Source organism: Theobroma cacao, chromosome 10 (assembly GCF_053813885.1).
Source record: "Theobroma cacao isolate CCN51 chromosome 10, ASM5381388v1, whole genome shotgun sequence".
In the NCBI taxonomy this organism is placed as follows: domain Eukaryota; kingdom Viridiplantae; phylum Streptophyta; class Magnoliopsida; order Malvales; family Malvaceae; genus Theobroma; species Theobroma cacao.
In genome coordinates this window covers 26,908,117-26,922,246 of record NC_142648.1, presented here as the reverse complement: position 1 = coordinate 26,922,246, position 14,130 = coordinate 26,908,117, and the positions used below count along the sequence as shown (strand labels likewise).

General features: G+C 32.4%; 1 protein-coding gene across 1 annotated transcript; it reads left to right on the top strand.

Moving 5' to 3' along the window:
• Window positions 1-4,902: 4,902 nt before the first annotated feature.
• On the top strand, window positions 4,903-6,460 carry LOC148760544 (ribonuclease S-7-like). The gene is made up of 3 exons (XM_088802626.1): window positions 4,903-5,190; window positions 5,323-5,509; window positions 5,931-6,460. The coding sequence occupies exons 1-3, from the start codon at window positions 4,924-4,926 to the stop codon at window positions 6,200-6,202; spliced, it is 726 nt and encodes a 241-aa protein (XP_088658752.1). The 5' UTR covers window positions 4,903-4,923; the 3' UTR covers window positions 6,203-6,460.
• Window positions 6,461-14,130: the final 7,670 nt, after the last annotated feature.

Sequence of the window (14,130 nt, the reverse complement as noted above, 5' to 3'; positions counted from 1 at the left end):
GTGCTTCTATGCAAGGCTTTTTATAGCAACTTTGTGCATTCGAATTAACTAGGAAAATTTAAAAAACAAAAAAAATAATAATTTTTTATCTTATGTGTATGGCCTAAATTAAAAATTAATCCAACTTGACACGTGGAAGGCAAATTTTGTGTTAAACATGGAAACAATTATTTATACTATTTATACAATTTTTCATTGATTTATGATTCCAATCCTACCCCTCTCTCTAAATAAAAAAAAATGAAGGTATAATGTTTAAAAAAACCCTTAAACTATTCAGAAAAATTCAAATAAATTCATATTCTTTTATTAAGTTCAATCAAGTTGTTATATGTTTATTTTGAACTAAATAAGTTTTTATGACTAACGGTTGATTAATTATTATTAATCAAAATGCCACTTGTTTAAAGATTTAATTAAATATAATAAAAAAATAAAAATTTATTCAAACTTTCAAAAATAATTGAAAATATTTTTTCAAGCATTATGGCAAAATAAGATTGAAATTTTATCTTTTATTCTTCAATTCTTACACATGTATTTGTGTGTGCAAAAATTCAATGAATTTAAGCCGCACATGAAAAGATACCTCTCCTGCACCTAGGATTTGTAGTTATGTACATGAAAAAATGTTGACCTTGTTTTTTGATCGAAATATTCTGTTGGGTGCCTCAAATTCCCTGTTTTTGTCCCTTTTCCAAAGACAAACATATTTTCATCAAATACGACACTCCCATTTTCTCCTTTATATCTTTATATATAAAGATATACATAAATTTGTATTATAACTTGAAGACACCATGTCTCAAATTTCCTTGGTCTTAATTAGTAACTATGTTCGTCATTAAATCCCAATTTATTAATTGATATTGCCTTTATCTTTCAGGTTTGACTGAGTTTTTTTTTTTCTCTTGTTTGTGTGTCACACGTCTATCCATTTTGAGGTTTTTATTATCTCTATTTATTATAATTTTTAACGATTGTATCTTTTTCATAATAATATTATGAAATTTCACCTTTCGGACAAAGTTTCGCCTTTCAAAGATAAATTTATCTTTCATAATTTAGTCCTTTTACTAATTTCATTGAATTTAATTCTTATTTTATTATTAAAAGCCGATAACTATCATTATTTCCTTCGTTGTCTTGTTATCAATAAATTCACTAAAAAAACAAAAATCAACTAGTGTTCACATGCATATTTTGTTTTTTATTCTAAAATTCTATTTGATTGATATTTTTGTTATTTATTTTTTTATAAAATAAATAAAAGATAAATAACATAAATATCAATCAAAAAAATTTTTAAGCAAAAAATAAAAATCATAATAATTAGCTAATACCTCGATTATAAGGTGAATAATGTGTTCTTAGAGAAAAAAAAAAAACAAAAACAAAAACAATAATTAGCTAGGTCTGTCTATAAGTGCCTGTGCATGGTTAATTTACACTGTATGTTTTATGGAAAATTTGAGAAGTAAGAAGGCACATTCTCTTTGTTGCCTTGGACATGGAAACAATCATATTAAATTGTTATCAAACAAATTGACTAAAAGACAAAATATCACATTTCCTCTTTCACACCTGAAAAAAAAAAAACAAAAACAAAAACTATAAATGGCCTCAATTACAAATGTGAAACACGAGTGAATGAATCCAATAGCGATAAGGTTCAGGAAGAATTATGATGGATATATATCTATCTAACTTATTCACAAGATAAAAAAATAATTATGTGTTTTCTCTTTCATGTCTTTGAGTACAAAAAGAAAACTCACAAAGGACAATAAATATCTCCATTATTTGAGCTTACAGTCAAGTCAGTCTTACTATTCTCTTTCAATTTGTGGGAACATTGATGATCACGTGCATTTTTCATAATTTCACGTGTTATATATTAATAGCAAAAACTAAAGAAATTTATAATTTTTTTACAGACTTAAACCTTGAGTCTTGAACTACACAATAAGAGAAATTTCTCTCAATATCTTATAAATTGTCCTCATTTCGTTTATTTTAAAATTTCTAATCATATCCAATATTAAATACCTAAATGGAGTTGAGCATCAATTTATGTTTTCGAGTAAATTATATTGATGATCACTCAAATTTATAAAATATTTTATTTTCATTGCTGACATTTTAGAAATTAAGTTTTGATTAATACTAATACTTTTAAAAATTTAACATTTCCAGATCAATATCGTTAACTAATCACTAACGAAATTCTATCAAGAATTTATATAGTAAGGTCACTGTTGCAGCAGCAGCCAGTAAGTGGCTCATTCGCATTGTTATAGCAGCCAATATAATTAAGAAATATGCTAACAATTAAGCTTGCCACCAAATTTTTTTACATTAAGCCAAAAGGACCACTTGTAACTTATCCTTATGGGTACGTAGAATCAAGATTCATCCATAATTTTTGTGACAAATGTGAAAACTGAGAAGCATAGGGAAGGCAGATATTTGCTGTGTTGAGACAATGGGACAGTTTTATTTCACTTCTAGCTGAACAGGTGATTGATAAAGTTTTATTTGTAGGAAAAACTTATCTGGAAATGGACCCTCAATGGTTTTTATTCCTCCAATTCTTTTTGTTGTCAAGTCCTCTTTATTAATACTTCTCATGGAGATCATTGGGAAATGATATATATACATATATATATATTGTCTTCATTTATGATATTACATATACAAATATACATGCTTACATATATGGTTTATTTTTCTTTATGAAAGTACATAATATTTTATATATGTATATATATATATATAGTATTTTTTTATAAAAATTTATAGCTGTAAAGCTTATATAATTAATATAATGATATCATATGTTAATTATGAAAGTATTTATATATAATACTAATAACATATTTATTCTTTTGTGAAAAGTGCAGATATAGAAATCTATGGTCTTCTTTTATGAAATTAATTTTATATATAATAATATTAATATATTATTCTTCTATATATATAGTATTCATTTATTAATTTAAGATTATAACTATATATATATATGGTTAATATAATTCATATAATGATATCATGATATCATGATATAGTGTGTGTGTGTGTGTATATATATATTATATCATATTTATTATGTACAATAATTTAGTCACCTCTTAATTATTTATGAGAGTATATATATAATAACATATTTTTCTGTCATATATATACATATATGGTTTATTCTTTAATGAAAGTATATATATATATATATATATATATATATATATATATATATATATAATATTCATATAATGATATAATATTATAAGTATATGTACAATAATATAATCACCTCTTATTTATAGAAAATCGATACATGTATGCATATATACATGTTGTATAGTCTAGTCAAAGATTAATATACATATACAATCATAACTAATAAAGACAATGAAAAACTATAAATAAAAAAATTATTAATATATTTCCAATAAAAAATAAAAATGTTGTATCAGGGGTAGTGAAGGACGAAGCAAGAAAGGTGGTGGCAGTAGCAGAAAGGTGGGAGAAAGGGAGAGATGGACGAGGAAGAGAGGGGAGAAAAAAAAGGAAAAAAATTTATATAGGGGTAGGGTTGTAATTATTTCTATTAAACAGGGACATTTTCATCCAATGATATTTTTGCTCTATTCCATCAGCCATGGAATGGCTAATAATGAGGAAGAGAGGGGAATGAGTAAGTCCCTTTTTTGGGAATATCCATTTTTTGGAATGGCTATTCTCAACTGTAAAATGCAACCAAACAAAGGAATAAAAAAGTGAAAGAAATAAGAGAAGAATGGCTTAGCGATTCCCCATACTAAACGTGCCATCAGGCCTTTAGGGATACCCAAACTATGGTGATGGAGTGCTACTTATGTCTATCAACAACACAAGTATATAGTAAAATATTATTGATTATATTTGAATTTTCTTTTTCCTACTTCTAATACTACTGCTCACATTGTTTCCTAAAAGTTTTACGCTTTTCCCAGGTATTTTGAAATTCAAATTGGCCATGTCAGCCAGCCCCGTATCCAACTAAATGGTGAAGAGAAACAAATGGTGATTTGAAACATAATTATCTTGATATTCATTCTTAATAGTTAATACTATACAGATATGATAGAAGTAAAAGAAAACTATGAGTGTGTTCGGGGAATGTCATAAGGTTTGGTATTCTTCTATTTGGAAAATTACAGTTCTGCCTAAAGTCCAATGCTTTCTTTGTTGGTAATGCTGGAAAGCGTTCCTACAAAGAATTTGTTTAAGATTTGAGGAATCTCCTTTGAACAGACCGGTGATGCTTTAATCATGTCCTATATATGATCTGTTTTTGTACTATTAAGAAAAGAGATAAATTCAGAAAGAAAACAAATAAAATTTTTTGTCTTGGTGCCAAGAAGAAGAGTAGGTTTTATAGATATCTCCATCATAATTATTCCCTAACTTTATTGCTATTGGATTTTCATTAACTCGTTTTTCACATTATCGTCCAGATATTAGCCAATTATTTTTTGTCTTAAGTGTCAAAGAGAAACAATATTAGCCAATTATTTGATGTTTGATATTTTGTATTTTAGTAAATTAGTTTGATAACTTTTTAATTTGATTGTTTCCATGGTCCAAGATAACAAAAGAAATGATATTTTCATGCCTTTCAAAAAAAAAAAGATAACAAAAGAAATTCAATATAATTTTGATGTGGCAAAAGGTAATTGATGGGTGCAAAATGATGTGGTTTTCATCATTTTTCTCTATTGAACCTTCATTCATAATTATGGGCAGAGTAGTCATTTCCCTTTTTTTTTTCTGGGATTTCTCAGTTTTGGCTGACCATACCATGACTCAAAGTACTTATAAAAACCCTTGCAGACATTGAATTAATGTAGAGTACTTATTAGCATCTTGATCTTGAGTGTAAAAATGCAGAGGCACTTACTTGTTGCAGCTGTCTTAACCACATTGAGCTTGCTAGTTTCTAGTCAGACTGATTACCCTGATTTCTTCTACAAACTCAGTCTACAATGGCCACCTTCGGTTTGTGCCACTTCCCAGTGCCGGACACAAATCCCCGGTACTTTTACAGTCCATGGTTTATGGCCACAATCTGTTGAAGATGACAAGCCGATTCCTCCGTATAATAAAAAAAAATGCACCGATGACACACCTAAGGCTCCAGATCAAATTTTGGTAAGCAATTCATTTTCAAATTTATGTACTACTGATATATTCGATATGTCAACTAAAGTAGTCGACATCTATTTTCCTATTTAAGTTATTTTAACTTTTATTGTTTTTTCATTTGTTCATGTAAAATTATAGGTTGAATTGCAACCCATCCAAGGCAAACTAAAGGATCTTTGGCCAAGCATTTTGACGCAGAAAACGAATGAGGAATTTTGGCAACATGAATGGGAATACCATGGAATGTGTTCTGATTATCCTGATAAACCTTATAATTATTTCGACGCAGCTTTAGTTCTTGCTACTACATACAAGCCACTCGAAGGTAAATCATAAACACAAATTTAATACTAAATACTATAACTTCAATAATATCATAATTTATAACTGTATTTAAGCTCATCATATGTCAAACTCTCTTGAAGTTAATTTGCAAGCTACTTAATCTTTTTGGATTTTTTCCATTAAAAAAAAAAAACATTGATTATATGTGACTGTATTTAAAGGTGAACAGGCAAAACTCTCTCCAAGTAAATTTCCAAACTATTTAAATTATTTGAAATAATTTCAACATGTCCCAGCCCAATTGTAAGAAACATATATCACCATACACTCTAATAAAGTTCATAAAGATTTTCATTTGAAAATGATTTATTAAACCCTTTTTCCATTAAAGAAGCAAAAATTCTGAATAAATAGAAGGAGAGCTCTGGTTTTATATATGTTTGTTTTCGTCTTGTAAACAGGTACAGAAGTTAAGCCTCGACAAGATCCTTATAAAGCAATAGAGATACGTGAAGCTATAAAGGCAAAACTGGGAAAATATCCTGAAATCTCATGTGGCAAAGTAAGTAACACACTCCAATTGAAGGAGATCCGCTTATGCTTCGAAAGGGCAAAGCCGCCTGTCGTCCTTCGAGACTGCCCCACGAAATATTCGAATAAATGTTCTGATGGCAATAACCAAGTAAAATTTCCTCCAGCTACTAGTGGAGTGTTAGAATTTCAAAGTATGTAGCTAATGGCGGGGTGGAATTAGTCAAGAATAAATGTGGCAAGCTAAATATGTACTTGCTTTCTTAAATAATATTGTAAAGAATAAATGTTCTACCCAGGGTAGATCATGGGTTAGAGGAGAACCTACTGGTATACGTAGTGGTGGATGAGAGAATGCTGTCTTTTGGCTGTATATCTTAGTTTTCAAATGGTGGTTTATGGAGGCTCTACGCAGAAACGACAAGAGATGCTCTTCTTATCTACAGGAGAGTTTGGACGTCCTTCCTGTATCATTTGCTAATATCGATAAATAAATATATGCTCTAATTGTCTAAATAAAAACTTCTTGTATTTTATGTTTGCAGTTCGTATTGGCTTTAATATTTATTTAATTTGATGTTCAGATTAAAAGCATTCTCATCACACTTTTGGATGTCCTTGTTCAATATTTATTTGGATGTTCTGCTCAAACAAGAGTGTAATTTCATTAAATAAAGAGCTTCGTACAGCTCACACATTCTAGCACAGTAAAAGAGGGAAACTCCTCAACCCAGGTCTCACAATTCTCATCCCCCACTTCCAGTTCTATCAATGTCTGGATGGTTTTGTCATCTTCGGTTAGCACTTGCAGAAAAACTCTATCAAAGGATTTCAGTTTCCTGGTTTCCTCACCCACTCTGACCAAAGAATCAATGCAACCTACCACATTACGGAAAGTCTCTTTGTTCCATTAAGCCTATCTGACATTCTAGAAAGCTGAATTCGTATAAGCCCTTTTGTTTTGAGTGTTGTTTCAGGTGAGTTATGCTTTCTCTTCCAGTTCAAATATTGGATTGTGAAGTTTACTTTTTATTAATAAAATGTACTTATTCAAGCAAAAAAAAGTTTTTTTTTTTTTTTAATTTTCATAAGCATAACATTCAAAGTTATTATTAAAATCCTTGACAATCAACATCCACATTCCTCTACTACACTTAGAAAGAAAAAACAAAAACAAAAACTATAAATGGCCTCAACTCAGGGGCGGAAAATTGCTAAAATTCTATACTAAGTATACTGCTTATCTACAGTTTTACATGGTTAATGACACCAATAAATTCACTAAATTTTTTACTATTTTGTAGGGAGTGGGGTCAAAGACACCAAGTCAAAGTAGATTTATCAAAAAGTAATTTATATATTAATATTTAAATACTAAAAGATAAAAAAATTTTCCTTCTGTAATTTAAGATTTTGGTAAAAAAAGTCAAAACCTAAACTACTCTCACTCTCCCTCTCCAAAAACCCAACTCCTACTTTTGAGACCTGCAATGCTTCCTCTTCTCAATCCTTGGTTGTATTTTTCACTCTCTCAAAATAACTCATCTAGGTTTCAATTGTAAGTATTTAAAAACGTAACGCAAATGGGAAAGCAAAGAGTAGAAGCGGTAGAAGAGCAGATCTGTCACTAGAAACAGTAAGAAAGCCCATGAGGATGTCAAAGTGGTGGACGACCCTATAAATGATGAAGACATAGCCAGCGTAATGCGGTTATTATCTATGAGGCGGAGGACACAGTGGTTATGGGTAGAAAGGCAGGCATGAACTTTGATCACAATGACAATGATCTGATAAATGTTTTGTGGCGATGGAAGCATCTAGAAATGGGTTGTCGTGAAGTTTTCTATGTAGCCCAATTTTGGGAGGTAAGTGTCATGTGTGTTTCTTTGTGATGTTTTAATTATTCTGATGATCATTATTTCTTGGAATATAAGGGGATTGGACAGGCTAGAGAAGAAAAAGGCGATAAGAAATCTATCAGTAGAGCACAAGAGAACCTTTTTGATGATTCAAAAACCAAACAAAAGGATTGGAATTTGCAAAAAAATCGGAGAAATTGTGGGGCAGAGGGGGTTGTGGATGCTAGCTACAGATGCTGTTGGTGCCCTTGAGGGATTGTTAAATTGCTAGTGCAATAATACTTTACAAGTTGCCCACGCATTAGTTAACAGGTGGTACAATATATTAGTGGGTAGTTGTAGAGATAGCAACACAACCTATGGCATTGGCAACATCTACGTTCTTAATGATAAGGGGAAAAAGGTGTCTTTCTAGGAAGAACTGTTGGTTGTAATCTGTAACACCATCACTTTCTGGTGTAAATTAAGTTAATTGAGAATGAATTATGAAATATATGGTACTTTGAGGACTTTGATGATACGCTGTGAATGCCAAGTGTTTGAGATTGTATATGTTTACACTTAGGCAAAATTTTGAGAAAATATGTGATAAATCTCATAGTTTGATGTTTTGATCTAAGTTTGACGTTACATTTGTGAATATATGTATATGGGATTAAGTTAAATGAATGATTTGAGAGATGATATCAACAGGAAATTATATTGGAGTGTTAGACTTGAATTTTTGAAAGTTTTGGAACCTTAAAACTGCCTACAGAGGAAGATGTATTGATACATCCCTTCATGTATCGATACATTTTTGACAAGAAGAACAATATGAAGTGTTCTAGAGGAATTCTATTGATACATTGAAGGATGTATCGATAGATTTGGAAATGTGATGAACATGTATTGTCCCAATGTCTCAATACATTTGAAGCAAAGAACACCCAAAAACATTTTGCCTAAAATGTATCAATAAATTGCCCCCATGTATCAATACAATTAGTCAAAATATGGGCAAATATATCGATACATTGCCAAATGTATTGATACATCACTAAAAAAAGGCAAAATAAAAAGGGGATCTAAGCCATTCGACCCTTAAAAAAACCCTAAACTCTTTCTCTCACTACCATTTCAAAACCTTAAGCCCCAAACAGATTCTTGGAGCTATTTGGAGCTAATCTGAGCTTGGGAAACACCTTTAGAGGTAAGATTTAACATTTTTACTGATTATTTTTCAATTTAATTAGTTAGATTCTAAGAAATCTAATTTTTCCAGCTTTGGTGAATCTCCCTTGATTTGGTTGGAATTTGGAGCCATGATTCATGCAATCCAACTTACAAGGTATGGGTTTAGCTCATTATTGATGGATTTGATCTTAAATAGTTAGATTGCTAAGATTTGGTTAACTATGGAAAAGCTAGCATTTTTCGAAAGCTAGGAATGATTAATATATTGATGTTCTAATGTGTTTAAAGGGGGAAACAAAGTTAAAACAACTCATTGACTAGCTAAAAGATGATTGGAGGCTAAAAACCGAAGCTTGGCTAGGATTAATTCTAATTTGTCATTGTGAGTGGGCTTGAATTAAAATGCATGTGTTGCATGATGCCTTGATGAAGGCACTACTGTGGTACTAGAATGTGTGTATGTATATATATATATATATATGATTGCCTAGATGTAAGTGCCTAGGCTAGAGAATCAAACTATGGAATGGGTGTTTGTGTGATAAGATTTGAGCCACATGGTGGCCTATGTTATGAGTACCTAAACTAGAGCATCTAGAGGCTATAATGAACCTTATAAGTAAATCTCCACAAGCAAAGGACTTTTTAATAGAAATTGATCCAATGATGCCTTGGAGATTCAGAGGCACTTAGAACCTAACTGAGCTTAAAGATGATTGAAGCTCGATAAATGTGAATTGAGGTTCGATAATGAAAATGTGAATGGTAAAAGCATGATGGCCTTATTTGTGGATTTGTGTTTTGGTCTAAGGGATGAATTTCGAACGTTGATCTGGTTTATGGATGAGTGAAGTTTCATCCCCTTGTGACTATGTGTGTGCTTATAGGGATGGTAATAAGTAGGAATAGTGGTATTAGTCCCACCTGTGATTCCCGCCTATAGTGCTTTGATGCCACCCATTTGAGAATATTTCAGGTGATGCTAACCATCAAGAGATTACTTTGATCGATGATTTGATTCTCTACTAGTTGCTTGGATGTTGTGTGTGATTTGTTCTCTGCCCATTACTTCGGCAAGCATGTAATCTATTTCTTCGCCAGTAGCTTTGCCCTGAGCGTGATTTGATTCTCCGTCGATTGACCACCTAGCATGATTTGATTGTGTACAAGGGAGGACCATTTGTTGACTCATTCATATATGACGTGAGATAGCTGTAAAAGGCTTAGACAAATATGATATGATTCTGATGTGATACTCTAGCAACTAGAGTGTACTGCGGAGAATGGTTTGAATAACTTTGATGGCTTCAAGGGTATGTATGATGACTTTTGGAGACATTGAGGATGATGATATACCCTCACATTGGAGATTTCAAGGACAATGATATGCCCTATGTTTGGAGATGTTTGTTGGATTATCTGGTTGCATCGAGAGTGTAATATTTATAAATAGGCCATTGTAGACACCTAAAACAAAAAATTTAAATTATAAAATAAAATATATAAAATAAATAAAGAAAAAAAATATATATATATATATAAAAAAGAGGGACGCCCAGCCATCCCGTCCCCCACCCACTACCCGTGATGGGGTTCTGGCCACCAACTCCCTGGTGCCAGAACCCCCTCGCCGGGTTGTCCAAATTTTTGGACAACCCGGCTCTTTAAAGGGGCACCTGCAAAAAAATCGGGGGGGGGGGACAAAAAACAAAAAAAAGCAAGCAAAAGAAAAAAAAAGAAGAAAAAGAGAGAGAGAGGTGAGAGGTCGGCAAAGGAGAAAGAAAGAAAGAAGAAGCCAACGGGGAGAAGAAGGAGAAGGAGAAGGAGAAAGAAAGGAAGAAAGAAGAAGAAGAAAAAAGAGAAGGGGGACTCGTGGGGAGAAAGAAAAGAAAGAGAAGGAGAAAGAAAGAAAGAAGAAGCCAACGGGGAGAAGAATGAGAAGGAGAAAGAAAGGAAGGAAGAAGAAAAAGAAAAAAGAGAAGGGGGACCCGCGAGGAGGGAGAAGAAAAGAAAGAGAAAAAGAAAAAAGAGAAAGAAAGGAAAGAAAGGAAAAAAAGAAAGAAAAGGAAAATAAAAAAGAAGACAAAGCAAGTTGACCAAGAAACAAGACAAGAAAAAAGTTGTGGGCTCTTGAATTCACTTGGGTTTCGTCGGACTCAAAATTAAGTAAGTTTTGCATTTTTTTTTATTTGAGTTATTATATTATTAGTATTAATTTTATTAACATTCAATATAGTTTTTACAAAAATTATAAATATATTTATAAAATAATAAATAAGAAAAAAAATATTTAAGAAATCAAATAAATAATTAAATAATAATAATAACGATAACAAGAATAAGTAAATGCGAAGAATAAAATAAAAAAAGAGAAAGAAATAGTTATATTATAAATATATTTAGATAGTTGTAAATATAATATACATACAAAAATACATGATACGAATATAAATATATATATATATATATAAAAAATGAATGAAAAAATAAAATGATTATTGGAAAAATTTCACTTAAGAAAGGCAAAGAGTTGCTTTTTTTTAAGTGAATTTTTTTTGGGTGCAAAGTTCGAGACGGATTTTCACCGAAGCATCGGGATAAGTCCGAACTCTAAACTCCAATACCCGTTAAGTCAAATAGTCATTGTTAAAAAATAATATATGTAGGAAATTTTGTTACACTCGAATTAATTTAAATAAATATTACTAAATAAAGTTAATCCAATCGTTTAAAAATTAATTAATTATTTATTAGATAAGCTTTGTAATCAAGTAAAAAAATTGACCAACAACAAATATGGATTTGAATAGAAAACCAAAAAAATAAAGTATATATAAATAATAAATAATCAATAATCAATTTTTTTTTTAAAACAATCAATAAACGCGCGCATGTAGATACCATCACTTTATACTGTCATTGCATGCCACTCTTATTTTGCAAATGGCGCGGGAATCCCGATGATGGGATTTCCCTGAGGAGCTTGTAGAGACGAGTTCTTCCGGGGATATCTCTAGATGAGGAGAATTTCGAGACTTCACCAAAGCGTTGGGATGGTCTTCGAATAATTTTCCAATAAAAGATTACCGACTCCATCATTTAAAATAAACAAGTCACGACATCATTCTACGCTTGCATCATATGCATACGTAAAACCAAGTGTAAAACTCAGTCTGGCAATTCAATAAAAATTTAATTAATAAAATAGGGATTAAACTAAGAAAATGCTATATTAAGATAACTTAAGATTAAATGGTACCGTTCGTAGAACGGGCGTCACGGAGGTGCTAACCCTTCTCCGTGCGTAACCGCACTCCCGAACCCATATCTAAAAAACGTGGACCAGTTCTCGTTCTTTCGACGGACCTAAAATTAATTTAGGACTTCGTCGATTAAGAATCGGGTTAATAGGTGACCAATCACACCTAGATAAAAAAGATTGGTGGCGACTCCCTAACTGATTTTAATTTTCGCCCGACGTCTGACGGACGGGTTCCCGGACCCGCACGTCACGACAGATGGCGACTCCACTGGGGAATTCGAGAGTCAAGCCACTAATTAATCATAAGTTATCTTTAGCCTTGAATAATTTGTTGTTTTCCCTAGCATCAATTTTGCATATTTTTGTTTAATGCATTTATTTATTTTGCTATTATTACTTCACTATTTTAATAATTGCGGGAAATTTAGGATAAGGGGAATGTGAAATTATTGGTCCAAAGTCGGTATATTCCTTCTCACACACTACACATCTTGCATTCATGCATAAGCCTTCCACCCGGGCTTTATCCTTAATTAGGAGGGAGTTAAGTAGCTACGTTCTTGTGAGGTGATAACCTCCGCATGGGCTAGTGAAGACTCCCACTCAAATCGAACCCAGTCCGTTTGAAGCCTGTAATGGGTGAGGACCGGGGTGCCTTACTAGTCCATGTGGACGACAGTGAGGAGCGATTTGGGAACCTTTAGCTCCATTTTCAACCCAAACTCAGCATTTAGAATACCGAGAGTCGCCTTTGCTTAGGTAGAGCTTCACCTGTGAGAATATACCTTTTGACTAGGTACACATGAAGGAATTTTCATAATCCACTTGTTCTAAATTCTTCTCCGCGAATAATAAAGGTATCAGGTTACTAATTACTTTCATTCATCTTTTGGAATTTTTGTTGATAGTGCTAACTTGAATTTTTTTGCATATGCATGTTTGCATCATAATTTTGCATATAGGAAAAGTATGTCATTTGACAACCATTGACGAAGTAGATGCAAAAGATGACTCCTGAATTGCAACAAGAAACAATAGCTTATGCACTGAATTACTTTGTTGAGGGGTGTTATGTGACAGATACTTTTAGTACATGATCATTCATATGTGCATAAATCCTCATTTCATGACAATAAGTATTTTCACCTGTAAATAAAGATAAGGGGTTCATTTTTTCATTCATACATGCATCTAATTCACGTTTATGACTACAATAAGGTTCCAAAAATAGCTCGACCACCTAAGCCAAGTGACCAACGTGTTCATAATACGCGTCGACGAGCAAGGATCATGGAAGAAGAACAAAGTGAGCGGATGGATAGAATGGAGAGAGCTCAAGAAGAAATGAGAGAACAGTTAGCAAAGATGATGGAGTTGATAACAAGCTTAAGTAAAGGAAAAAGGGTTGCAGAAGAGTCAGCTCCGTCAGAAAACCCACCAGCTCAAGACAGTGGAAATCAAAGGGATGATCCACCCTATCCCCCAAGGTTCACTCCACCACATGCCCAAACCTCTCAAAGGGTCCACCCTCAAGTGATGCCATCTGTTTATTACAATGCACCACCTCCGATGGGCCATCAACCGACTCATGGGCAATTTGGGCCATATCTTGGGATAAACCCTGCTGAACCAATACACGTCTCAGATTTAGATGATCCAAAAGAGCAAGAGAAACTGAGAAAGGACTCGTCACAAACGGGAGAAAATGAAAAAGATCAGAAGAAGTACGATCTGTTGGAAGAACGTCTTCGTGCTATCGAAGGAGTTGATAGGTTTGGTACCATGGACGCAACCGAGCTATGCTTAGTGCCGGATGTATTGATCCCTGCCAAG

Excerpts from the sequence above, each read along its gene's own strand:
- LOC148760544 (XM_088802626.1), top strand. The coding sequence starts at position 4,924 with ATGCAGAGGCACTTACTTGTTGCAGCTGTCTTAACCACATTGAGCTTG. Across the intron at positions 5,191-5,322 it reads AGGCTCCAGATCAAATTTTG|GTTGAATTGCAACCCATCCA; the intron begins GTAAGCAATTCA and ends GTAAAATTATAG. Across the intron at positions 5,510-5,930 it reads TACATACAAGCCACTCGAAG|GTACAGAAGTTAAGCCTCGA; the intron begins GTAAATCATAAA and ends TCTTGTAAACAG.